Source organism: Halichoerus grypus, chromosome 10 (genome assembly GCF_964656455.1).
Source record: "Halichoerus grypus chromosome 10, mHalGry1.hap1.1, whole genome shotgun sequence".
Taxonomy (NCBI): Eukaryota; Metazoa; Chordata; class Mammalia; order Carnivora; family Phocidae; genus Halichoerus; species Halichoerus grypus.
Window position 1 is genome coordinate 51,417,276 of NC_135721.1, and position 27,826 is coordinate 51,445,101.

At 43.1% G+C, this 27,826-nt stretch overlaps 1 protein-coding gene across 3 annotated transcripts; it reads right to left on the reverse strand.

The window, feature by feature from the left end:
- Positions 1-964: 964 nt before the first annotated feature.
- Positions 965-25,533, reverse strand: MXD1 (MAX dimerization protein 1). Of its 3 annotated transcripts, XR_004916112.2 has the most exons (7): positions 25,218-25,529; positions 24,369-24,468; positions 19,539-19,568; positions 5,662-5,776; positions 3,772-3,931; positions 3,247-3,490; positions 965-1,803 (listed from the first exon to the last, which is right to left on the reverse strand). XR_004916112.2 is itself a non-coding variant. In XM_036088289.2 (6 exons), exons 1-6 carry the CDS (start codon positions 25,288-25,290, stop codon positions 3,303-3,305), a joined length of 663 nt encoding a protein of 220 aa, XP_035944182.1. In that variant the 5' UTR covers positions 25,291-25,533; the 3' UTR covers positions 965-3,302. The 3 variants fall into 3 exon arrangements, 2 of the variants coding, with proteins under 2 accessions (XP_035944182.1, XP_035944178.1); XM_036088289.2 differs by having other exon boundaries at positions 965-3,487; positions 25,218-25,533; XM_036088285.2 differs by having other exon boundaries at positions 965-3,490.
- Positions 25,534-27,826: the final 2,293 nt, after the last annotated feature.

Genomic DNA, 27,826 nt, shown 5'->3' on the forward strand with positions numbered 1-27,826 from the left:
GGTAAGGACCCTTTGTTTCTTTTGGAAAACAAAAAAAAAAAGCTTAAAGGAAAACGCTTCCCTTAGAAGAAATCCGCTCCAGGGGCCAAATGCCGGGTCAGGGCCCTACGTAGTGCTCACTGGACCGACCCTGAAATTGAGTCTGGGGTAGACGGGGAGAGGAGTTTAGGTCCTGCCCAAAAAAGTGATTCAAAAAGCATCACAAACTAGCATTAGGTCTGTGACTAGACACAGGAGTCAGTGGTCACTAGCAGCACCTTGAAGAATTCAAGATCTTTGCTCAGCAGCAGAAACCCCCACACAATCCCCTGGGTGCTTCGCCTGCCGTTCTAAGCCAACGGGCGGGGAAAGCTAGGCTTTCTGGGCTGTTCACAGAAGCCCCCAGATGTATTTTCTCACTGCATGAAACTGGACTACATACTCTTATTTTCTCATCTGCATTGCAATGGTATCGGTGAGAGTATAGATTTCGTCTTTTAAAATCAATTTTACATAAAAATATGCATGTGCCTATATTTACACACCTCTATAGTTACGTACAATTGTCAAAGTCTTAAAGGCTGGGGTTTCTATCTTTGCCCATCCCCTCCCCCCGACAACCCTCATAGAAAGGTTTTTCATTTTGCTTAAAAAAACCCCCAAAACCACCAAAAAGACTTTAGAGCTCTGAACAGTCACGCTGGTGGATCAGTGAATGACAGGACAGGTTGGCCAATCAGGGCTGCTGCTGAGCTGCGTGAGGAAGGGGCGGGGTAGCTGCCTCAGACTGAGTTTGCTGGTCCTGAAGGTTACAGTTTTGGTTAGAGAGAGGCCTAGCTCGCATGCCGATTCGGTCCACCTCTTGGGCTTTGACAGGTAAGGTCTAACCCTGGTGTCAGTTTATCACAAGTGCATTAAAAATATATCCATTTCCACATTTATATATGCAATCAAATTGAAAAGGACCAGACAAACAGTGCAAAGGTCAAATAATTACTGTTTTATATTGGGACAGTACATTTCATATTTCAACCAAAAGACAAAAAAATGCAGTTTAACTTAAACAGAAAATAACGGCATCTCTCAGATGCCTTATTTCTAAATCGAACAAATACACAAATTCTGTTCCCTTCCCTCCCCCAATGCAAGCCCACAAGCTTTGCCCAAAGTCTTGAGTTTTCGATGCCATACGGCATCCAGCATCTTGGACTTGTGAGGCGCTTGAATGTAGCAATTAAAGCGCTTGAGAGGTCTAGCGAATGGCATTTGAAAGGGACCTCAAAGTGCAGATATATCTTTTCAAACATGTTACAGGCTGAGCTGGCTCGTTGAACAGTATCACTCTGCTTAATTCAGGAAGCAGGCTTTAAAAATGCAAAAGGCATACAAGTTGTATTTCAGTGCAAATCTTCAGCTGGTCATTGGAAAAGATTCCAATAATAAAAAAAAATCCTTTGTGTCACCTGCCCCTCCCCCCACCCACCCAAAGCTGAAATGCAGGAAAAAAACAGAACAAAACAAAAACAGAAGTACAGATGACTTTGGAATCATTTAGGATCGACTACTTCCAATTAAAAATTTTAATACAGTAGAGAATCATTAAAATGAAAGAACAAAAGTAATCTTGCTTTGTTTAGACTGCTCTTCGTGTACAGAATGAGCTTCCGCGTGGAGGGCGTTTGAACTTTGAGTCGTGTGGAAGGTGGAGGCGCCGGAGGCGTGGCGAGGCTGGGGGGGCCAGAGACCGCGGGCGGCGGGGGCTCGGGGCAGCCGCCCGCCCGCCTGCCGCTGCTTCAGCCGTGGAGCCCTTAGGTTGCAGTGCGTCTGTGGATTTTAGGAATGTTCTCGTCACTTTGTGACACACACTCTGTTTCAGCGTCACAGGTTTTACAAATGGTTCAAATTCAATGAAAAAGATTTGCCAGAGGCTGAAAACCTCGACCTCAAAAATATGAATGCAAAAATATTAAGGGGAATGAACCAATTTTGTAGATACCTACATACAAAGTTTCTAGAACATCTATAAAAGCACAAAGTCATAAGAATTTGTTTTCCATTACATTAGTTTATATAAAATGAATAAATAGTATTTATAGATTTAATGTGTCTTATGTACATATACATGTGCTCTGTTTTAGCTTAAATAAAAATGCTACAAAGTGGGAGACCACTTAAGGGAGAAATCATAACCAAAAAGATCAGCCTTTTAAACTAGAAACCCAAAAGCCTCCATAAAGAAGTTTCTGGGTGTATCCAAAAATAAGGAGAGGAATTCTAATAACACTGTACCATCCCCTCCTGTTCACCTGCAACAGAGAGTAGAAATGCGGACTTTTCCTTTCACTGACAATGGACACTAGCTCAGCTAGCGCCAAAGCTCAGTTATTGCTGAGAGTTAAGTAGGAAAATAGATTAGAATTGGACCAAATGTCACTTATTTGGGGGTGAAAAAAAAGGCATAATCACTTTGTGTTAAGTGGGAAATGGAGATCTCGTTTATCTCTGAGGTAGGAAAAAAAAATGTTCCAGAGACAAGTAGCATAACAAACCTTGAGGGAAAAACGTGCCTTGGGAGAGCAGTACACAGCGCGGTCCCAAGAACATCGCACACAGAGATTGTACCGTCTTGTTTGTTCATGCTGGAACTTGCATGAGCTGTGCGACCCCAAAGACATGTTAGCACGGTGTCCACTTTCAAGTGAGAAATACTGCTCCCATCCACACGCGGGTCGGGGGAGTTAGCACGGAGGGGGTGTGTGTGTGTGTGTGTGTGTGTGTGTGTGTGAGAAGGGGGTGTTTTCTGGAGGTATTCCTGACTCCTCACGGGGGGTGAGGTCCACGGTGAAGTGCTCTTAAATGCCGCTTTCAAAGCTTACTTTGGAGTTCTGAGATCAGGATCTCGACTTTTAAAGTTTGTTTCCTTCCGTTTGCTAAGCACAAGAACATTCGGACATTTCTGCTAGGTGAGTAACACAGCCAGAAAACTTTAAGAAAGGTTTGCTAGACTACCGGGGACAGTACATAAGGGGGAGATTGCTGAGCTGTGAAAGTTGCTTATTCGGCCTAAGAATTCTTGGGTGCTTCAAACTGATTGGAATGTACAGTCTGGCAGACGGATTTTTATGGAGAGAGAGAGAAGCTAGTGGATGCAGTCAGAAACCCACAATCCTAAGCACTTCCCGGAAAACGTTTACAGAGCTGATTCTGGTACAGGTGGTACACGGAAGCTTACGTGCAAGGGGACTGCGGCTGGGTCCGATACACTACCTAATCCGCTCGGCCGGCACAGCCCTCCGGGAGGCAGCCGCGGCGACCCCGCGCTCTTAGAGGCCCAGACACGTCTTGTGATTGTCCTGGAGCTTTATTCTCTTCATGCTGGAGCTGGAGTAGCCCTCGTCGCTGCCCAGGCTCTGCATGCTGCCCCGCTCGTCCGAGTCGCTCACGCTGCTGCTGCTCCAGTCCAGGTCGCCCGTGAGATAGTCTGTGCTTTCAACGTCCACGTCGATTTCTTCTGTGGGGAGGACAAGAGACACGGGTGAGGGCGGGCTGCGGGGCGCTCGCGCCGAACCCCCACGCCAGCCCCGCCAGGCCCTGCTCCGGGCCCGGGGCCTAAGTGCGAAAAGGAAAGACGGGCTCGTTACGGGAGGTTCCGGGACTCGACCTCGAGCCGGATCTCCCTTCCTCCCCGGCGCTGCCTCTGGGGACGCGCACGCACGCGCACGCAGGCACAGGCCGGCACGCACGCAGGCACGCACAGGCACGCACAGGCACGCGCGCGGGGCGGGCGCTCACCCCGGTCGGAGTCCGAGCGCTCCGAGGAGACCGTGGAGCCGATGCTGTCCATCCGTATCCTCTCGATGCCCAGCTTCTCCAGCTGCCGCTTCAGGTGCCGCTGCTCTCGCTGGAGCTGGTCTATTTGGTGAATGGCTTTTCTGTCACAATCTTCAAGTTTCTGCAAGTCAGAGCGGTAGTTGTTGGAGCCCGCAGGCCGATTTCAAAATTGCCAAGGACTCTGCATCTTGCCCTCGAGCCGCGGAACAGGGCAGTTTTCCTCAGAAGCCATTGCGTGTCAGTGGACTAGCTTCTCCCAGGGCAGGCCGGGGGCCGGGGCCTCCCGCCTCGGGCTCGGCAGCACCGACTTTGCTGCGGCTCCCTGCACCGTCACAGGGCTTCTGGGGGCTGAGCTTGGCCCCTCTAACGCCGGGGAAGAGCCAGCAGCCCCCCCACCCCCCGGTCTGTGGTGACACCCTGAACCCCGCTCTCTGAACTAGAGCCCGGCGTGGGCCATGCAGAAGGAGGGCTCGTCAGCTACGTGTTCTAATTATATCAACATACATATATCTAATTATATATTATTAGCAACAGTTAATATGTTCTATATAACATTATATAACATTATAACATATATCAACATATATATCTAATTATATCAATATCGAGTTATTCCAAATCTCAATCAACTTCTGTTTGGTAGCAGGGAACAATCAGCCTTTTGAAGTCCCGATTCCAAATTGTCCAACACAAGAGTTTAAACGCCTTTCCAAATACCACTTGTTTTTATAAATCTGTTTAACTGTGGTTATGTTGCCCTAAACAAAGGTTCTTCTTCCCTCCAGAATTGTCATGTATGCATGCCACTAACCATAATTAAAGTGACATTTGTCCAGTAATGACTAAAGGATTATTACTAAACAGTGAGTTTTGGCTGTGGCTCGCAGGAGTCTGAATACCACTCCACTGCCTCACCTTTCGCTATTCAAGCTACGTGCTACAAGCGGACTCCCTTTCAGACCCTCTGGGAGGTGCTGGGGATACAAGGTGAGCATAAAGAACTCGTCCCCTCCTCCGACAATGGAGACAACCAAACAGTCACACAAACCATGGTCAGATGACAACTGTGATAAGTGCTAAGAGAGAAAGAGCCAATAATAACCCCATCTGTGGCAGGAAGGATATAAGCAGGTCAGCAAAAGTTTCCCTGAGCTAGTGATACCTGTGTTGAGATCTAAAGGATGACAAGAAGTTAACTAGGTGAAGAAGGGCAGGGAAAGCATACCAAACAGAGGGAACAGCACGTACAAAGGCCCTGTGGTAAGAGCATGACAAGTGCAAGGGGCTGAAAGGGCATAGGGCACAAGACGCTGCTGTACAGGCAGGTGAGGGCCAGGTCACACAGCCTGGGGCAGGCCTGCTGACAGTCTGTCCTGAGCCACTGATGAATTTTAAACAGGGTGACATGTTGACTTGAGCTTTGGAAGGATTATTCTTAGGAAGCACAGAGCTTAGCTCAGAGGCGGCCAGAGGAATACAGGGAGGCCTCCGAGGAGTTCACTGAAGTAGATGACGGTGGGTGAAATGGGAGTGAGCCTGTGAAATATTTAGGTCTTGGAGAGGACTTAGATATATATGGCTATAGAACAAGGGCTAGCAAGGATGACCCGGAGTGTCTGGCTTAATAAATGGACAACTGGAGGGCCCTTTCACTTCTACATAGGAGTAAGGAATACTCAGTTGCGTTCTGGACATGTTGGGTTTGGGATGCCAGAGATCATCTAAGAGACAGGTTGGAGGATTCCCTAGAGGAAAGGACTGTCCTGGAGATACACATTTGCTGTCCCTCATAAACAGACAAACCCTTATTAGACAGGTAAAGCTAAAAAGGAATCCCAAGGATATACTTACCTTTATGTGTAATTTGGCTTTTGTCAATAAACTCAATGTAGTGTGCCGGTTCGATTCGGGCCCAAGCGGAACTAGCCCCTTCAACTTCTCCAGGCACAAGCGAAGATGGGCCCGCCTACAAAAACAAGGTCACATAGCACTGAGAATTTCACAGTGGGCCAGAAGGCACTCTGGAAGAACAAGTAGTAAAAGAGTAGGAAGTTGCCCAGGCCCAGTAATGGCAAATGCCACCAATGACCTCTGGCCAAATAAACAGCTTTGGAAATTAGACAACTCTGGTGAAAGCCATGGAGAAGCCAAACCTGGGGTTTTCTCAAGTCTCTTTATAAAATAGGTGTTAGGGCAGGGACTAATATCTACTATTATTAGGCATATTTATCAGGTTATTGCCAGGTTTCTGGGTTATGATGTGACCTGACAGAACATGCCAGGGTTTGAATCCTTTCAACCCATACTTCCTCTTTTCCCATCCATGGACCACTGGAACTAGCACACTGCTGTATATAGTATTTACACATGTGAATGACCTGCATGGTTATTCATTACAGCTTGCTTTAAAATAGCAAAGATCAAAACCACCCAAGTCACCAACAACAGGGAGCTGGTTAAATAAATTATCATGTATCTATGCAGTGGAATACTATGCAGCGATGAAAAGAACCAGGATGTGCTCTATTTACTACTAGGAAAGAACTCTCAGCTATATTGTGAAATGAAGAAAAGCAAGATATCAAACCATGCATACAACATGCCATCTTTGGACAAAACGGAGGAAAAGTAATGTTTTCTTGTATGGACAAAAAATCTTGAACAATAAGAAACTAATAACAACTGCAAGGAGAGAGAAGTCAGGGCATAGGCAAGGATAAGGAAAGGGAGTGAATTTTTACTGAATAACATATCTTTTGGTTTTTCAACTATGTAAACTGCTATTCAAAAAGTAGATTTTTTAAAAAATAAGGAAAAAGCACATCATCAGCATTGCTACACCACACAAGCATGCAGAACAGCTAGAGATAACCACATGTAGGCCTTGAAGGGTGTTCAGAGGTACAGTGGGACGGGGCAGGAAGGGAGAAAGGCCAGAGGAAGCAGAAGCCGCAGTGAGCCACTCAAGAGAGAACCTTTAGTCACAGACTGACCGGAGTCCCTAAAGTTTTGGAAATTAACACTTCATTTCTTTGTGCTTTATTCGAGAACCTAGCAGATCCCATGAATGGGAGAAACAGCCAGAATTCAGAGTTTTTGCCTCAGCCCAGCACGTCCTGAAAGCCTTCACAGGCCATTCCAACCCATAGTGATTCCTCCACTTTCTGAGTACTTAATGGTTTATACTAGTCAATGGGAAGTTCACGGTTCTGCCTGAATTGTTTGGTATTTGCTACTTAACCACTCATTCATTGCAAACTCCTCAGAAAGTTGGACTGCCACTTACTACGGTGCCCCTCCCCCCCTTAATAAATGTCTGCTGAGTGGGTCATGTCACTATTCAACTAGACAGTAAGCTTCTGGAGGACACAGTCCATCTCTACTCCACCTCTGCACCTTCAACAGTGCTTAGGCTCCTGGGGTTTTAGACACATGCCCACAGCCCACACACAACCACCTGGAGCAGAGTTCCCGGGAGCCAGGAGACAACCTTAAAGCTTAATTTGCCCTCCGCTCCCCTTAAAATTTTTGACTGTATTAGCAAAAGTTGGAACTAAAAGAAGAAAACTGCTTCAGAAAGCTCCAAGAGGTCCATATGTATGATAATGACCAAGGAAGTCCATTCACACCTTTCATATCAAGACTTCGGGATGTTCCTCCAAGGCAGATCTAACAAGTGGTGCATTAGACATCCTTCCGAGCCCCCTGCCTCCTCCGCTTCCAAGCCTCCTTCCTTGTCTAGCTCTCGAAGGAGCTGTCCTAGACTCTCCGAGGGCCCTCTAAGCCTTGACAAACTTGAAGAATACAGCAATTGCTCTTGAGCTAGGAAGATTTAATGGTACAAAAATGCCTTACTCTTTGACAAGACTTCCACTTGCCCTGAAACCCTGTCCATGTGGAATGGTCACAAGCAAAGGCTCCCATTAGAGGTTTGCTCCTCCTACCACTACAGGAGGAAAAACTGTGTGTAAAATGTACCTGTTCACCTTGGATAATAATATTCAAGAAGAGTCATGAAAATAGATATTAGAAACACCATGAGAAAGTATAGTCACTTATGCAGTTATCCAAATTATATCTCCCAAAGTTTATAGACAAACTGTCAAGTTAGGAAAAAAGGTTCAAAAATTAGATGTAGACATTTTTCAGCTTGTTATCTGCAAAGACTGCATGATTCAGAACAGTGTCCTATTAGTCATTTTATGATGTGGGTTTATCTACAAATATGAGTATGTAAATTTTCTAGGAAGTTTGTCTACTGATAAAAATATAATAATAAAGTCATCTTTCCATGCATCGTCATTTCTAGTTGTACAGGGAGTCTAGCCCAGAAAGTATAATTCTCACTACCCAAATGTGGGTTCTTCCAGAGAACACTTCCAGTTGTGAAACCAGAAATAAGCCATTTGACTAATTCAAGCTAAGGATAATACATGTTCATTCAGTGTTTTTTTGGCCTGGTTCTATGAAAGTACGACCAGAGCTTTTCTGGATTTTTGTCGAGATCCAAAGCCAACTTCTGTCTTTGGTAGTGCCTGTCTTGGCCTCCTCTAGCACCTCACTGCTCAGCCCACTGGCTGCCCTGCCCACCTGCAGACATCCCCAGGCTGGCACCTAGGCCAACCACAGGGGAGGGGTGAGGTCTACGGAGCAGGCTCGGTTCTGTCATGTAATAGTGAAATTCGACTCCTGAACCAGATAAACAAGCAAACGGACTCCTCTGTAAAAGCTCCCCGAGGCTCCTCAATCCTGACACACACACACACACACACACACAGGCACACTGCACCCTAGGATCTGCAACCCCTCAGCCAGCCTTGAGAGCACCCATGAAGCACGAGATCCAGAGCAAGTAACACAAGCACCCATCTCAGCTCTTCCTCCCCAGTCCTGACTATTCCCCTGCCCAGGGCTCTGGTCCTCAAGGAGGGGGATCAGTGTCCCGTTCTGAACTAGGTCTAACTCCCCCTTGGGGAACCAACAGAGGTTTTGCCACATGTACTTAACAGGAAGCCACTCAATAGCCCAGTCTGATCCCTACTTAGACCTCCTCCCAGCCGATCTTCTTCAGCCAGTCATCCTGTTGCCAAGAGCTGCCTCCCTGCTCCCCACCCCCAGCAGAAGGGGCTTGTGCCAAACCCTGGCTCCTTCCTGCTCGCAACTGCCTCTTCTGTTTGTGCTGATCCAACTGCTTTGTACCTAGGTCATGAACCTTGACAAACTTTCTGTGCTGACTCTTCAGAAATATTGCTTTAATTATTCTGAATGGACAGATACACCTTTGGTCTATAGTAGCATAAAGAGACCAATCTTTGATCTGAGCTATAATCAGTAATGCTTAGAATCAAGTGTGCCCTACAACTAGGGATAACTAAATTAGATACAAACTACAGTTTTTCTTCAGTAAGGTTTTGAAAAGGATCTCAAATTTTGTTTTTAGTTCTTTTAATAGTCTGAATCTGTCTGTCACCATACAACCAAATGTTAGCATGGTATGTAAGAGCAAAGGTTTGGGACCCTGGCTTTGCCACTTACTTCCTGTGTGACTTTGAGCCGATCACTTAACTCCACGTGGCATCAGCTTTCTCAGCAGCAGACAGGAACACCACGCCCGACAGGGCCAGTGTATTAACTGCGACAAGGAATGGAAGCCCCTGGCCAGGATCTGACAGGAGTGCGCTCTTACATGGCAGCTGTTGTTCTTTCAATTCTAGTTTTTTCTGTGACCGATAATTACTGGGAACAATTTGTATAACACTATAATATTCCTTTGAAAATCAACAGGAAACTCGGGGCGCCTGGGTGGCTCAGTCGTTAAGTGTCTGCCTTCGGCTCAGGTCATGATCCCAGGGTCCTGGGATCGAGCCCCACATCAGGCTCCCTGCTCCATGGAAAGCCTGCTTCTCCCTCTCCCACTCCCCCTGCTTGTGTTCCCTCTCTCGCTGTCTGTCAAATAAATAAATAAAATCTTTAAAAAAAGAAAAAAATAAAATCAATGGGAAACTCAAAAGTGTCTCATTAGGTAGATAGAGGCTATCTGGTAAAATCCAATTCTTCCTTAAAGAAAACACTTATCTTCTGTCATTAAAGAAATTTAATGGAAAACGTAACCTATTTTCTATGGCAATACAGATCTTGCTTATGCTAAAGATACTATTTTTACATTTAAAAAAAATCAAGGACAGTGAAGGAGACCATCAACAAATCTAAAAGGCAACCTACTGAATGGAAGAAGATATTTGCAAATGCCATATCCAATAAAGGGCTAGTACCCAAAATATATAAAGAACTGATACAACAACGCCCAAAAAATATAATCCATTTAAAAATGGGCAGAAGACATGAATGGACATTTCTCCAGGGAAAACCTACAGATGGCCCACAGACACATGAAAAGATGCTCAACATCACTCGTCATCAGGGAAATGCAAATCAAAACTACAATGAGATACCACCTCATATCTGTCAGAATGGCTAAAATCAAAAACACAAACAAGTGGGGGCAAGGATGTGGAGAAAAAGGAACACTCTTACACTGTTGGTGGGAATGCAAACTGGTGTAGCCACTGTGGAAAACAGTATGGAGGTTCCTCAAGAAGTTAAAAATAGAGCTACCCTACTATCCAGTAATCGCACTACTAGAGCAAAACAACTAAACACTAATTCAAAGGGATACACGCACCCCTGTGTTTATAAGCAGCATTATCTACAACAGCCAAAGTATGGAAGCAGCTCAAGTGTCCATGGGTAGATGAATGGGTAAAGAAGATGTGGTATAAATATATACACAACATAGTATTATTCAGCCATAAGAATGAAATCTTGCCATTTGCATGCAATGACATGGATGGAACTAGAAAGTATAATGCTAAGTGAAATAAGTCAGAGGAAGACAAATACTGTATGATTTCATTCACATGTGGAATTTAAACAAATGAGCAAAGAAAAAAAAAAAAAGAGGCAAACCAAGAACCAGTCTCTTAACTATAGAGAACAAACCTATGGTTACCAGAGGGGAGGTGGGTAGGGAGATGGGGGAAATAGGTGACGGGGATTAAGGAGGGCACTTGGGACGAACACTGGGCAATGTGTGGAAGTGCTGAATCAGTGTATTATACACCTGAAACTAATATTACACTATGTTAATTGTACTGGAATTAAAAAAATTTCAAAAAATTAGCAAGGATCTTATAAAGCTAATGCATGCATAAGAGAAAACTCCTTCTTGGCCACACATCATGTAGAGTCTTGGGTCGAAGGGAGCCCAAGGCTGGGGGGAAGCACCTGAAGAGCACCCGACTCTCCCTGCCCCAGCTGCACTGCAACAGCCCAAGGAAAATACGGGGGCAAAGACTGACCTTGGAAGTCCACACACATCTCTGGATGTGCTATCTATATCCAAAGCACCGAAAATCTCTCTCATACAACAGCAAGAAGAAAGGAGAGCATATTTAGGAATAAACTTAAAACAGCTTAGGAAGGATCTCTAGGAAGGAAACTATAAAACTTTGCTGAGAGACAAGAAAATCTGAATAAATGGAAAAAAGTAGCACCTTCCTAGACATGAAACCTAAAAGCAAAGATGCCAATGTTACCCAAGTTCGTCTATAAATTTAACATAATTCCAAGGGGGGGAAAAAATTCCAAGTGTTCTTCTTAATGCTGGGAAATTAGTCTAAATTCCATCTAGAAGAATACATGTATAAGGGATTGCCAGATTTTTGAGAAAGAAGAATGAGGAGGAATGTGCTATACCAGATATTAAATTGTATCATAAAGCTTTAATAATTAAAAAACAGTATACACTAATAGAGGAATGGGCAGACAAATCAAGGGAACAGAATAAAAAATTCCCAGAAACGGACTGAAGAATAGGTATGAATTTAACATATAACAGAGGTAACACTACAAATCCTTAGGAAAAGCATGGATTGTTCGGAAAATAGAGGAGTGGGAAGACTAACATCAAAATAAATTCCAAATATATTAAAGATTTAAATATATGTTTTGATACCACACTGTTCTGTTGTTAGTTTTCCTTAAGTCTTGTCAGCCATGAATTATGGAAAACTAAATATCCAAGCGAACGGAAGTCATTAATGAAGAGGCTCTAGGCTGCTGGAGGCATACCTCCTCCCAGCGCCCCGGGCACCAACAGAAGGCACCTGGGCTAGCCAGCGTGCTCTTAAGACAGTTCTGAATGCTGCTCTTTTTATTTCTGCCTCCAGACTTAAGCGCCCTTGAGTCTATCCGTGTCTCTCTCCCTCTCAGGCCAGCAGATTTGTCAACTGGAGAATAAACTGGGAAAAGAGTTAAGACCATAGGTAGACTGTGCCATCTGCAGCCAGGGCTCCTGAATTTGCTAGGTTACCCCAAAAGTTCTTCCTGCCCGAATGTGGCCAACGAGTGGGAATGGTATCCAACCGGGTGCATGTGCGTGTCTGTTAGGAGAAAGGCCCTGCTGTCAGATTCCTTTTTCTAACTGGAGGTGTAACTGAACGCTCTCACAGTAGAGTGTAGGACAGGACGCAAAGAAGAGTTAGAAGGTCAGAGCAGAGCGTACAGGATGGCGGCCAGTGAAGGGGGTAGATAAGGAGTTAAATTCACAGGTGGAAATCTAGAACCATACACTTGGCTCTCATTCACTTTCTGAGAGATTACTGTGCACCGCCACTTTCATCGGTGCTGGGACACATTGTCGCGTTAGATCAAGTCCCTGCCCTGGAGCTTCTTAAAATTTAGTCGGAGATCAAACATAAACAAATTATGGCAAATTACTGATCTGAGCTGCCTTCAGACTATGACAAATAGCAGCCCTCACTAAAAGTTCTAGAACAGGCTCCCCTTTGCCCTCTACCAAACCTATTCTTTCTTTTCCCTCACCCATATCTTGTTTGACCTAAAAGGCTGTCAAGCTTCCATAGACCATCAGAACCTGCTTTTTCCCTTTCCAAATAGATCACATTCATTTCTTCATTCATTCACACACAACACACTTCCTATATATCCAACTGTTCTTTCATTACCAAGTAATGGGAAAGACCAAGACTTCCATTTTGTGTTAACCCACTGGAGCCTAGAAATAATAATACATCTGCAGATGCCAACCTGAGAGCAGAATCTGGTATCTAGGCAATCCATGTCCCTTCTCTTTGAGAAAAGTCCTACCTAACAAACATGATACATGGGACCGGAGTACTACTTCTCATTAAAACTGGGCTTCAGATTCTTCACTAAAGAAGAAAAAAAAGCAAACAATACACAATAGCCTATTTAACTCTAAAGTTTCACCATCTTATTTCCTAGCTTTGTGTGGGCACAGATTTAGCCAATTAAATAGCTTCATAAATTCTATAGGATAATTGGAGGTTTAATAAAAATTTCAGGTATGTTATGTATGAGCTCTATAGTGAGAAAAACAGGTTTGGTATAGTGAGTAAGAAGAAACAAATCATCTCATGGGGTCAAAATTTACTCCCTAAAAGTGATTACAGGTCACAAGAGATACTTTCTCCAGATTTGGGGTTGACAACAGAGCATTACCGGGTTAAACAAAAGGTCCAGGTGAAGACTACAAGTCATGCTTTGAGGAAAAATGTACTCTCCTCCTTTCACTAAAATGATCCCTTTATAAATAATTGCCAGATGCATCATTACTACCAACTTAACCAGAACCTCAGAAGGTTTTGAAGATTTTTGATAATTGTGATAGTAATCTTTATAAAAAATACAGAGGCAGTTCTATATGCCAGCTGTATGGGAACAGGTCACTCCGTGAACAAGGCATAAATAGCAATTCACGGTGGCTATATTCTGAAGTTATAAGATCACTTCTCTACTAAAAGTTTGAAATACATAGTATATTCATTAATATTTCCTTTCTAGAGCTCAATTTTAAAAATGTACACAATACATCTTACGGTTGGTACTTGCTAGCTTTCTCACCCTTTGACTATTAATGTCTATGACAAAAAGTCAGGCAGTGCCCGCACTGCTCCAGGAGGGACGGGAAATTAGTTGAATAAGCAGCATATGTCTTTTCTCCAAGTTTTTCCAAGGGCAGATGCCATCTATCCAAGAGGTGTAGTCCAAGAAAGATAGGTTCTAGCGGTACAAATCTGGGTGTTCTTCCACACCATCAATGTAGGCCAGATTTGCACACTGATAGCTACATCCCTTTGTAATAACCAGGCCGTGCCCTTAGCCCCATGTGGCAACAAAGCAATGCGGATTTGTTACAACACCCTAGAGTGAAATCTGAATGTGGTCAAGAAAGTTCAGAAACAGTAAGAGTGGTGCAATGCCTACCACAACTCGGGCCCAGTGCAAAAGTTATGCCCCTACCTTCTTCCGACAGGAGGAGCTTGGCCATATGAAAAGCCAATATAACAATAGGGACCCGCAATAAATTAGAATATCCTGCCAGAAGAGACCTGACTGCAGTGGTTTCTCATACCAGACCAGATGCCACTGAAATACTGTTAAACCAAATGAAAATAATAGCTTAGATCAGGCTGCTGAGTCCTCCCCACAGAGCACACACAAAAATCTTTTGTCATGGGGTCAGAAGACTCTAGCAGAGGTAATCTCTCTAGACCAGCTGCCTAATTCCAGCAAGGCCTGCATATGTACCATTCCAGAAAAACGAGTGTCTATTATTAAAGAAGATGCCAGAGCCTTCTTTTGAAAAAAAGTCCATTCTAGCACCTGACTCCTGACCCACTGGCTGCAGCTTATATGCATTCAGTCAGTCTCCATTTGCTGAAGTGCTACTGAAAGGCATTCAGACCAGAGGAATTCCCAGCTAAGAGAAGGAAAACAGTAGAATTATCATCAACAAAGCCATATAACAACAAGATTCAAAAATTCCCTCTATTCCAACAAAAATTAGTAATTACGATGGGAATACAATAGTGATTTAAAAATTTTTAAATGCAGGAATACCTTTTAAAAGAAATATACAAGATGCATGGGGAAATACTATAAAACTTTAGAGACAGAAAACTGATCTGAATAAATGAAGTCACATACCAAATCCTGGATGGAAAGAGCTAATACGTGAACGTGAACTTTTAAAGGTTAATTTATATTGAAATTCTTAAATTTTGATTTTGAAAATCCCAAAAGGATTTGGAGGTTGGGGAAATGGACTGACTATACAATTCATAGGGAAAAATAAACTAGTGAAAATAGCTAACAACATGGTAAAAAAAAAAAAAAAAAAAAGGAGGGAGGAGTGGGGATTTGCTTTACCAGATCTTGAAGTGCATGATAAAACCTCAATGACCGAAACAATATTCACTGGCACAGGAAAAGCAGAGCAGATGAACAGTGGAATAGAAGAACCAGTCTAGAAACAGACTTAGCCACGAACAAGAATTTAATATACAATAGAAGCAGCAAGTTCAAACAGTGAGAGAAAATGGACTCTCTTAAAGGAAATGATAAACTGGACAATAATATGATACTCAAAGGGGTGATCTCTTTCATATATATCCTTCATATTATATAATCTTTTCAAAATAAGGAAAAAAACAAACGCCTGAGTAGAAAATTGGGCAGAGGTTATTAACAGGCAATACAAACACACAAAGAAAAGAAAATTATTTGACTGTGCTAGTAATGTAAGAAATGCAAATTAAAACAAGTTGTCGGCTTTTGTTTTTTATGTATCAAATTCATGAAGGTCTTAGATTATACTAACACCTTGTGAAGGTGTAAGACCTGTAACCTGCCAGGTGGGCAATCCAGTAGTCAACATCGAAAACCACAACAATGTTTATATCATTATTTCCACAACTATAAATTTACCCTAAGGATATAATTATGGTGTTGGACAGAGATTTACCTACAAGGTAGTTTAAGGAAGTATTGTTTATATTAGCCAAATACCGGGAAGAACCTAAAACGGGATTGGTTATATGAGTTACAGCACATCCATATGAGATACTACAGGGTATTCACTAAAAGTAATGTTAGAAAAGTAGACTTAAGGACATGGGAAAATATTCATAATGTAGCTTGAAAAGATAGAAATTATTATTATTTTTAAAGATTTTATTTGACAGAGAGAGACAGCGAGAGAGAGAACACAAGCAGGGGAAGCAGGAGGGGGGGAAGCAGGCTTCCTGCCAAGCAGGGAGCCCAATGTGGGACTCAATCCCAGGATCCTGGGATCAGGACCTGAGCCGAAGGCAGATGCTTAACTGACTGAGCCACCTAGGCACCCCGAAGATAGAAATTATTTACTCTATGATCCCATGTTGACTTAAAAAAAGTATGCACAAAAGTCTAGATGGATACAGAACTTAGCAGGAACGTTAGCAGCTGTTACTGCTGCAAGATCTATTACAGGTGATTTTTATATTTTTTGTGCTTTTTGGAACTTCCCAATTTTCTACACTAAACTATACTTTTATTTTCCAAAAACAACTGTGGAGATACACTTCAAAGTTCCACTGCTGTCCTCTGGCAGCTAGAATTATGGATGATTTAAATTGTTTTTAGAAAGACTTTCTATATTTCTCAAGATTTTCTGTAAGATTAGTTGGTTTTTTGTTTGTTTTAAAGATTTTATTTATTTGAGAGAGAGAGAGAGAGAGCAAAAGTGAGAGAGATCACAGAGGGAGAGGGAGAAGCAGACTTGCCCCTGAGAGGAGAGCCTGAGCAGGACTTGATCCCAGGACCTGAGCCGAAGGCAGACGCTTAGCTGACTGAGCCACCCAGGCGTCCCTGTAAAATTAGTTTTAAAAAGAAAAACCGCACAAAGTGTTTCCTTAGGAGGCTAGACCCACAACGACCAGTTACAGTTCAGAGAAGCATAGACCGAGTGACAGATGCTCCTATCTATGCTGATGAACTGAATCCTTCACCCCAGGGGCTTGGGCTTCATCAGGCTCTGGATTCCCAGCACCTAGGACACAGCATCTTCAGTGCTCCATGAATGCCTCATATAGAGAATGGAAAATACAAGCCTTCTAGAATGGTGGAGGTGGGGTATTTTCCTACCAACACCAAGAATATTAAAGTGGTAGTGTTGAGTATATTGTCCTCTTTGTGGAGTCCTAACGAACACCAATTACTCAGAATCTCTAAAGTGCCACAGAAAAGGTTTCTGTTTAAAAATCTAACCCAAGTATAATCAACTCTGCAATCTCAAAGAGGAAAACAAATTCCCATTGTTAGAAGGTCTTTCCCTAAGTTTTTGTTTTTTGTTTTTTTGAGAGCCATGTCAATCTTTTTATGTGATGTTTTAAGGTAAAAAATGGCTAAAGTGTATATGCACTTAGCAAAGCGGGATTGTTTTATAGGCGTCAACTACTAAAACCAGGGAGACTACAAGAGCAGCTGTTCAACTGACTTCAAAACCCGAAGATTCTTAAGCATCTACACTCATAAGGGGAGAAGAGCTGGGCAACTTTAAGTCCCTCCCCTGGACTGCAGCAACCAATTTTGGTTAAATTAAGAAATTTGAGTCTTTACTTCCCTCTTTTCTGTTCACATGCTCTGGACTAGAGAAAGAATTATCAAGACCTTAAAAGACCGAATTCCAAAAAAGAAAGGACAATAAGGAAACTAGATAACTCTTCAGCGAGCAAAAGTTGACTGGTCACACGGAAGCAGTCTGAATTAAAAGCAGCTTTCCCAGTGGGGACTCCAAATCCAGTTTTCTAGATTCTTTGCCTCCATAGCCTCTCATGTATACCTCAATCTGAGCCATAGCATATTCATTCAGACTGTCTCTGCATCTTTCCCATTAGACAGACATTTCTCTAGGAAGGGGACCATGCTGATTTAATACCCCCAGTGCGAACTCTCTTAATACCTAGTACTGAGTGCAAGTTCTTGAGACACTGTAGGCAAAAATAAACACCCCTGAACTGCTAAAAGGTAAAACTGACATTGTGTGGCATTCTTGCAGAGGTAAAAGGCATAAAGTTGTAGTAAGTGCAAAGAGCCCTTGCCTGAAGGGGTAAAATTTTAATAACAAAAATGAGTGTCTAATGGAATAATAAAAAAATAAATGCCTACGTAAGGTGCGGGAGAAGAACTAGAAGACTTTTCAGCAGAAGGAATCCCAGTTTACCCAGTTCACCCCAAAGGCAGAAAGTTGAGAATCTAAAGATGAGAAAGAGAAGCCACATCTGATTACCTTTCCACCTTAAAAGATACTTTCGAGTTCCCAATTCATGATCTGGAAATCCCTAAAGCAAAAACGAAGCTTTGACCTCAAACACAGTCACAATCAGAGAAATTAAAAGGGAAGAAGAGGGATGGGGAGAAGCACGTGCGCAGGGAGGCACATGCACGCACACACAGAGTTCCTCAGCGGAGTCATGCTAAATGTTCACCCTGTTCCAACATTCTCCTTCCTAGTAGGTCAGTCTGCCCTTTCACGGACGAAAAGTGTCATTCAGATCCTGACTTTCAGAGTCAGGCTCCCTCTTCAAAGAAGGTTTGCATGAAATAACCATATGTATTTACAGAACCATCATTACACATCATCTTGTTCATGCAGAGCACCGAGAAAGCCACTCAATCTGAATGGGTAGCCTGTATTTCAAATTGATGGGAGCTCGGAGACCAGAATGAAGCTTGTTCAATGGTTCTCAGCCCTGGCAGCACATGAGAATCACCTGGGGAGCTTTTAAAAAAATACTAGAGCAGAGTCTCAACCCAAACCAATTAAATCAGAATTGCTAGGGGTGAGGTCTGGGCATTGGTTTCTTTTTTTCTTTATTTTAAAGCTCCACAAGGAATTACTATTTCCACCCCCCACCCACCATGGTAAAAGTGGTTGTTTTTAAAAAAGTCTTTATTAGAGATAAAAGATTTGCTTTCAAATACTCCATGCAGAGGGGTAGTTTTGATTATACAAGATTAACAAAATGTTGATTGTTGAAGCTGGGTAATGGACACATAGGACTTGATTACATTATTTGTTCTCATATATTTGAAGATTTGTATGTTATTTTATAAAATTGGCAGAAATAAAATCTGTTCCTTCTCCTCAAATGTATACATGTGTAATTTAATACAACAATATTTTTTAAAAAAACATTAAAATAAAAGCTTTGCCAGTGACTTTAACGTACAACCAGAGTCAAGAACCACTAGGCTACATCGTTGAAGGAGGGGCAAACTGGATTTAGAAAATAAAGATTTAAACAAACAGCAAGAGGCAATCCAGGTGAGAGAGATCAACTCAGGAAGCCAGATGGATCCCAGGGAGGGTGGCAGACCTCCTCTAGTGAATCACCATCTCCAATTTGTGCTATGCATATATTTGCCTGATTTTTGAGAATCTTTATTCACAAGTAAACTGTAAATACACACACATATGTATGTGTATTTATATATATCTGGGTGTGTACATGATTTAAGACAGAACTACCAATTATATTCAGTAGCATGTAATTTTTTTTAAAAACACTATTTGTGGAAACACTGCTCATGACCTAAACTGCTTTGGCCTGTGAAACAGTCACCCAGGAAGGCCCTCCTCAGGAGGAGTGGGTTGCAGGAGTGAGGGCTGGGGGTGTGGTTTTTGGAACCTGCAAGCCCTTCATCTACCTAAGTGATTTAGGGGCAGTGCTGCTTAGTCGGCCTGAGGAAACTCTTACATCAGGTGTTACTTGTGGGAAGAGCCCACGAAAAGCATCCAAGTCTCTAAGATCAAGGACTACATCAAAACGACCCCCAACCCACCCCAAAAATCCCCAACTCACCTATTCTTCTCCATTTCATTGTGAGTTGATCTGAAAGAGGGAATAAGAAAACAGTAAGATTCTTCTTGTCTTAAAGAACTATTTCAGCACCAATACAATTACTTTAACTTCTTTCTCTCCTAAGTTGGTAGGAGAGAAAACAGAAAGGGAGGAAAAACTCAGTGGGATCTGCTAAAGAAATCAGTTCCTTTGAGGAGTTAGGTAAATGTAAATATGTAAAATAGAGTTCAAGGAGAAGTGACAAACTTAAGAGGCATGCAATCCCTAGTGGAAATGTAATCCATTTTAAGAAAGGAAATAAAAGGGGCCTATTTATACAATGAGAAAAACAGCTGCGCCATGTGATGTGAATTCGGGTTACAGAACACCAAAGCTTTCTTCAGGCTGAGGGTAGAAGAGTGGAGGTGGCACCTCCTCCTAGTCCTGCAGTTTTTTCTAGGTGTAGTAGATATGCCAAAATTTTATGCTAAGTTGCTTAACAATAGGATACAATTTTAAGTGGATAAAAATAATCCCTTTTCCCTCAATCTTTCTACTCCCTGACGTAATTATTTGATCATGTACAACCGCCTGCAAAACGCTACTGGTGAACAGCTCCCAAATGATTTCAGGAAGGGGCTTCTAAAACTTAGCTCAACATAAAGACGATACAGACTGGTGAAAGCCACAGTGAGGGTGAAATGTGAAGTCTAGCTTTGCCACCAACTGGTACTGTAGAAGAAATAAAATTCTTTACCATCTTGTCCTTGGTTTAACCCCTCTGTAAAATGGGAGTAAAAATTATTGTCAATTATCTACTGAACACACATAGATCAATGAGGTAGCAACTGTAAAAGTGATTAGAGAGCCTTGGACAAAAGCTATGGTGGATGTGAAATCCTATTATTAAAGTGTTTATAGCTGACCTTGAATATAAGGTCTGGTCTAAGAATTTATGGACAGGTTTCCATAGAAGTCACAGGAAGTCAGTCAATATGGCCACTACAGTGTCGTCCTCACACAACTCCTCCCTAATTATAAACTTGAGGAACATCCCAGCATTATAAAGGAGCTCAATCTTGACCTTTAATGGAAATTCTCTGGAATCTAACCAGTTCAGGAGAGAACACCCTGGCTGAGGCCAGAACCTTCCTGGGCCTACAGAGGAATTTTCAACAGTAATCATGGAGAAACAGGACTTCTGTGAATGCTCCGCCACTCATTTATATCAGGGGGCAACCACCGCCAAGTTCATTCACACCAGAGAAGGGTGGTGGAGGGTTTATAGTCTTGGAATGAGAAATTTCCAATCCAGCAATAAAACTTCTCTTCCACAAGGCTCTTGGGACACCGATTTTTATTAACGAGAAAAACCAAGAAAATAATGACAGTATTTTAAGTTTTAGAATATTTGTTTTCTAGGTAAAGGACCCCAAAGTTGGTTACCTTAAAAGCTTTACATTGATTCACTTGGTTTTCCCTCAACTTTCTTCAGTTACATTTTCCTGAAGGTTTACTTCCTGCAATGGCCGGCAGGATATCACAGTTAACAAGAGTCAGGCCTGCACTACAAACCTTTGGCTTTAAAGCACGTGGCATTTTAGTTTTAACAGGGAATAACAAGTTCAAAGTCTGACAGATTTTTTAAATGGATGAAAGTATATGATAGCAGCTGGTCAGAATTTCCCCGTTTAACTGTAGGCAAGGACCATTCCAGGAAGGTGGTGGAAGAGAGAAGGGTGGATATTTGAAAAGAATATAATCTCTGATTATAGAAAATAGCACACAGGGCACTCTTACCAAAAATTTCTGGATTCTTTGAAGATACATATAAGAAAAATTCTGAATCCCCAAGATAAACTTTTTAACAAATTCTGTAGGACAGACAACTCCTTCCAGACTTTGAACAGTTTCGGTAACTACAGATCTTATTTGATTACTTAAGAGTATTAACACATTGGGATTTTTACAAGGGGACTTACATCTAATGGCTAAAGCATTACTGAAGTGCATTTGGGTGACTGAAACTGAGTTTGTCTTTAATGAAAATAAGCCTTTCAAAAACTATCAGAGATTGCTTGCCAACTGTTAATGGGTAAACATTTATATTTTTAATTAAAGTATTATGAGAATACATAGATACCTTGTGTCAAAATTATTTTCCATGTGGTTACTGAAAAGATTTGATAACTCTGGAATCACTGGTAAAGGTCAAATGTCACCATTGAAAAATATATTCTAACAAGGGGCGTCTGGGTGGCTCAGTCAGTTAAGCGTCTGACTCTTGATCTCAGTTCAGGTCTTGATCTCAGGGTCATGAGTTCAAGGCCCACATTGAGCTCCACGCTGGAGGTGGAGCCTACTTACAAAAAGATAACTAAGCCAAACTACAGTGTATGAGAATGGAAAAAGTTCTTGGGTTCAAAAAGATTCTCTATGTCAGCTCAGCTACATGGCCACTGTTGCATAAAAGAGCTAGGTGGCAGGTCCTGAACTTCCTCTTTCACGAGTGCCAAAGCCTGCTTTGCAATTTTACAAAATATACCTTTAAAAACTCTGGATTTCAGTTCTAAATAATTAGTAACTGATTTCAAAAACCCGTAGAAAAAAAAAAAGATTCCACCTCCCCTGTATTCCAGTAGTTCTCTAGATGATTCTGAAACAATATTCACAATTTCATTTGTTTTTGTTTTTTAAACATGCAACTAGAGAGACTGGATTAAGATCTGCATTTTTAGTTCCCAAGAAGTTGGATATGTGGCTAAATCTTTTTTTTTTTTTGTCCAAGGAAAAGTAGCCCCCTGACTTGACTCTACAAGCAAAGAGCACAGCATTTCAACCTGAATTAACAAGAATAAACTATTATCTGGTGGTTATGTAAACCAGCAGTGATCTCTCCATCGCCCTTACCTCAGTTCAAAATCCTGACCATACATGGCCTTGGAGAGAAGTCTAATTCAAATCAAGGGTTCAAACTGCATTCTCTGGGATGATGTCTCACTGCTCAGGTAAGGGTCATTCCAAACAGGGCATGAAGGAAGTGATCACATTTAAACAAAACAACCTGCTCTTGCTTCATGTTTGCTTCGTGCCATCTCCAGGTTTAATCATGGTCTCTCAGAGATCCTTGCACCACTAAGGATATTACCCTAATTCATTATTAGTCAAGAATATGAGAAACTGTGATAGCCTCCAGTCTGAAACCATGGAAAACAAACCAAGCCCATTAACAGAAGAGAGCTTTTCCAAAACTCAGAAGTTACAGCTATTTTTTCCATAATAACACTGGATATTAAAGAGAAAGAATCTGTTTCTTGACTTGCAGTTCTCAATTATCATTATTTTTCTTTCCTAATCACCTTTGGGGACCAGCCTACTTCTCTTTCAACATCCTTTTCTCTTCCTCTCCCCACCACTGAACCTCCTCCAAACTTAGGGAAAAGTAAAGTGAAACTTAGGGAAAAATAAAGTGCTAAGGATTAAGCCTTGACTAGTAAGGTGGACAATTCCTCCCAAATCATGAATGGACAAAAGTAAAAGCAACATATGGACTACCTTTTTCAGGAAAAATAAACCAAAAGACTTCAAAGTTCTTCCAAACAAAATCTTAAAAATACTGTAACAAAATGCAACACAGCTAAATCATTTTATACCACTGCATAATACAAGTATTAACATTCTCCTAATAGGCCCTTAATACCCACACACAGATCTATTAGCTACCAGGTGGCTTTCACAGGTAATGTGAAAGATGGGAGGGAAAGGAAAAACCACAGGGTAGTTAATTACTAGGTTCATCCCTCACGTGCCTTCTTAGTCAAGAGCTCAGCACATGTGTGCTGCTCACATCCTGTGGTTCTACCAACACTAAGTACAATGGGATGAATCAAGGATAGAAGCAGCAGCAAGAACAAGTGAGTTTTAGGTTTAAGTGGGACCTCCTGGCTTTCAGTGGTCTGTATTATGCCACAGAGGCTAACCAAATACAGTTAGTTGCAGGGAGGAATAAGGATTCTAAGTCAGTGATGAAAATGTGAATGACTTTAATTTACTGGAATGAAAGGTGTAAGTAAATAGACCTAACAGATTTCCTACCTAACTTATACTTTAAGGGCAAAGAAGGGAAAAAGGGAGCAGTAGCATTAATAGAGTACTCATAGGTACCAGGAACTACAGTCAGGGTTTTAACGTGATTTCACTGACCATTAGCCACATACTTCCCAGTGAAATTCACAGATTTTAAGAACTATAAGGCTAACATAAAAGGACTGTTGCATATTAATATTTTAATATTAATCCTCCATCACCAAAAAGGCAGGTTTTAACCTCTATCATTCCTCTTTGCCATTATAAATAGATGTAACAGATTGAGACAAACCACTGCATTTCATTTACATGTCAAATATGAAATCCTACCACCTACGCTAAATCAGATACTTTAACATGTTTATAAAATCTTCACTATGAAAAGTAAAAGAAATGGATAATGTCCAGCATTTTCAATTATAAAAAACCTGCCCTGAATCTGCAACTTCTGAAGGCAACATATTGTCATTGTTACTAATTTCACTGGAAGTTTCCAGAGATTTTTGTTCCAAAAGGGAAGAAAAGCAAAATTAAGTTTAAAAGTTCATAAAGAAATATAAAACATTTCCATTTCTCTTTTCTGTCCCCTCAACCCAAACAGAAGGGCTGCTTCCTCAATGGCTTAAGACCATGTGTGCCTTACTGAATCATGATTGCTACTTAATATATTTACTGGGTCATAAGCACAATAGGCAACTTCCATTCTGCAGTTCGTATCATCTGCACTATAATCTAAAAGAAAAAGAGAAATATTTACCAAATTACCTGCTACTGCTGTTATTCTTCTTGGATTTGTTCCTCCGTTTTAAGGCATCTCTGTCCTTGTTATTGTATGGTAACATGGAGGCATAACCATGTTCAGCTTCTAGAAAACCGAAGGATCCAGTTAATGAATGAGCCTAGAACATTCAATACTCTCTCCCCTTCACAGTATTTCCTTTTTAAATTTTATTTTTCATTAAAAGAATATTGTGTTAAGAAACAAACGATGCAAGGTGGAATTCTTAGAACAATGATTGTTTTTTTTTTTAATTGTGTGAATACCCTCAGTTCGGAGCAGGTGTAAGGAGCATTCCAGCTGCTCATTGTTGAGAAAGACACAGCAAGTCGCTAAGCTCATGGAGCTTGGGTTCCCCATTGGCAACGTCCAGCAGGTTGGCGTGCTTTAAGTGGGACCAGCCTCGGGCGAAGGTGCGGGGCAAACACCCGGAACCCAGAGGGCGGGGAAGGGGGGGCGCAGGGGAATCGCTGCTCCTCCAGCTGGGAGACCGGGCGCCGGGCCCACTTGGGGGCCGGTCAGGACGAGCCCCGGTGAGGTAAACCAAGGGCCTGGCCGAGGGGACCCCGGGCACCCCATTTGCTTTGCGGTGGGGGACGGCGCTCCGGACTCCGGGGGGCAGCGGCCCCTTTTCCACCCTTATTCATTGCCTTTGGGGCAGCGGCGGCCTCCCTTCGGACCGCGCGTGGGGAGAGCTGGAGGGGTTGGGAGCGCTCGCGGTCGCGCTCTCTGCGCCTCCAACCACCCCCAGAGCGGCTGGGCGCCCCTACCCCGCGGCCGGGCCCCTCAGAGCCCCCGGCCCCCGCTCGGGACGGACCCCTCCCGTCCCCGTGCACCTCTCTCCCGCCGCTCCAGGTAGTCAGCCGCCTCCAGCAGCATCTGGATGTTCATCCGAACCGCCGCCGCCATTCTGCACCGGGGGCCGGAGCCGCGGGACCAACCCCCACTGCCCACGGGCTCGCCGCCGCCGCCGGACACCCGCGCCCTGCTGTGGACCCCGCAGAGCAGGGTTGAGAGAGCCTCTTTGGCTACCACGCTCGCCAGAAGGGGGGGGTCCGGTGAGCTGGGCACCGCCGACACCGTGACAGAACCCGAAGAAGAGCAGCAGCCGCCACCGCCGCGGAGTGTTTATCTCCGACTCACCATCCCCCCGCCCCCAGGCCCTTCTCTTGACAGGCCCGCTTCGGCTGCGTTCCTCATTGGGCACCCAAAAGAATGCCCCGCCCCTGGCCTTGTCCGATTGGGGAAAAGCATTACGGCCCCGCCTACTAGAGTCCGCTCCTCTCTCTGGTTGGTCATGCTTGACAAGGCCCGGGCTCCACCCCCTCTTTCCAATTGGTGACAGGATTCGCAACTCCGCCTCGTGCTCCTTCCCTGTTTTCCATTGGTTCTATACCGACAACCCCCTTTTGCTTTGTTAGTATTGGCCCAGAGCTACAGAAAGCGAGCCACTTTGCCTATCTCCCATTGGTGGAGCCGGCTGAAACCTCCCAGTTACGATGACGTCACCTTTCTCCGGGTCCAGCGAGCCCTGAGTGGCTGGTGATCAGCGGCGCCGCTACTCCTCCCCTGATCTGGCATTGGCTGGGAGGGCTGACCTGGGCGCTGGCGCTGATTCACCGGCCGCCGTGGAGCTCGGCTCTGTCCGGCCCATCCCGGCCCTGCCTCGGACCTGTTGCCTGGACCTGTCCCCGGGGAAAAGTTCCGAGGGCCTGCCGGGTATCCCTCGAGTGGAAGGCTGGCACCGCGCGTCTCCTGGGCGCTCTGTCCCGCTCGGGTTCCGGGCCGGAGCCCTTGGTCTGGCGGCCACGGTCCCAGAGGTTCCAGGCTTTCCGGGACCCGGGCGGCGGTGGGCCCCGCCGCGAATCCCCCTGAAGGGAGAGCGGCGCCGGCAACCTCGTGGGCCCTGGGCTCCCGCGGGCGCCACGTGGCTGTGGGGCTTGAAGGAAAAAGCTTGGCTCGCGTTGAATGCTCGCCGCCCAGCGTTTCTTCTCTTCTCAGAAAGCGGTGAAATCGGGCGGCTGTTTACAGCCCTGCGCGTCTTTCATGGCACTCTCCACCCCTACCCCAAGTGCAGGCATAATCACTCCCTCAATCACTCCCTCACGCGAGGGGGTGCTTCAAAAGCTCAAAAACGTACTGCACCTACAGAATGATTGGGGCTGAATCCCGAGGTTCTTAGACCCAAATCTCTTACAGTCTTCCCTTTCCTTTTAATTCTAGATGAAAACATTAAAAACAAAAAACAAAAAAACTTCCTCTGTTCAAGTCTATAAATAGTGTTTGTGTGTGGGGTGGTACCAATAGAAATATATAGAACTAAAAATTTAAGGATTATTCCCTAAGCCTATCAAGATTTTTGAGATGAAAGCTAGCTATCCGGAGACCCAAGTTACATTGTTAATATACTGACATCTCCATCTTAAAAAGGAGGAATAAATGTCTTGGTAAGCTTGAACATATTTCATAAAGCTTTTAAAAAAGTTTACTGTTGGCAATATATGAAAATAATAGCTTACTATGTGTCACCTGCATTATCACTAATCCTCAGTATAATCCAATTAGATAGGTTAATTATCTACATTTTGAACACCAGGAAACTGAGACCCAGAGAAGCTAAGTGACTTTCCTTCGATGATGGAGACTGAACCTAGATCTGTTTCGCCTACAGCCCATGCTACCAATGTCTTAAACAAGAGTTAAGAAATAGATTTCCAGACTGAGTCACAAACACTGACACTCAAACACTGGGGGTAAAGGAAGAAAAACATTGTAAATGTAATCATGATGGGAATTTTTTTAAAGGTGTCCTTTTTAGTGGTTGACAAATCCATTAAAATTAAAGTCAACAGAATTAACAGGTAGAATAAATGTAGTAAACCATGCCTGACGTATAGGAAACATTTTCTGGTTTTAATGGTTAATTGAATCTAAAAGCTTCTTCTTATGAAAGCTAATACACTGAAGATAAAGGTTTTCAAGAAAGCACAAGGAGTCAGAAATGAGAATGGGGATATAACATTTTTAACAAGTATTTTTTTTTTTAGATTTCATTTATTTATTTGAGAGAGAGAGTGAGAGAGAATACATGAGCGGTGGGGAGGACTGCAGAGGGAGAGGGAGAGGCACACTCCCCGCTGAGCAAGGAGCGTGGGACTTGATACCAGGACCCTGAGATCATGACCTGAGCCAAAGGCAGACGCTTAACCGACTGAGCCACCCAGGCGACCCATTTAATGAGTATTTTTTAATTGCAAGTTATTTGTAAAACAAATTTGAAAGTCATAATGAAATAAATACAATTCTACTAAAGTACTAAAACTGACAATAGTAAAAACACTTCATTATCTTAAATTTGGGCTTTATATACTTTTATATTTTCTGTGATTTTATCATGAACATTCAGCATATTTCTTTATTCTTTCTCTTATCCGCAACTTTTTTT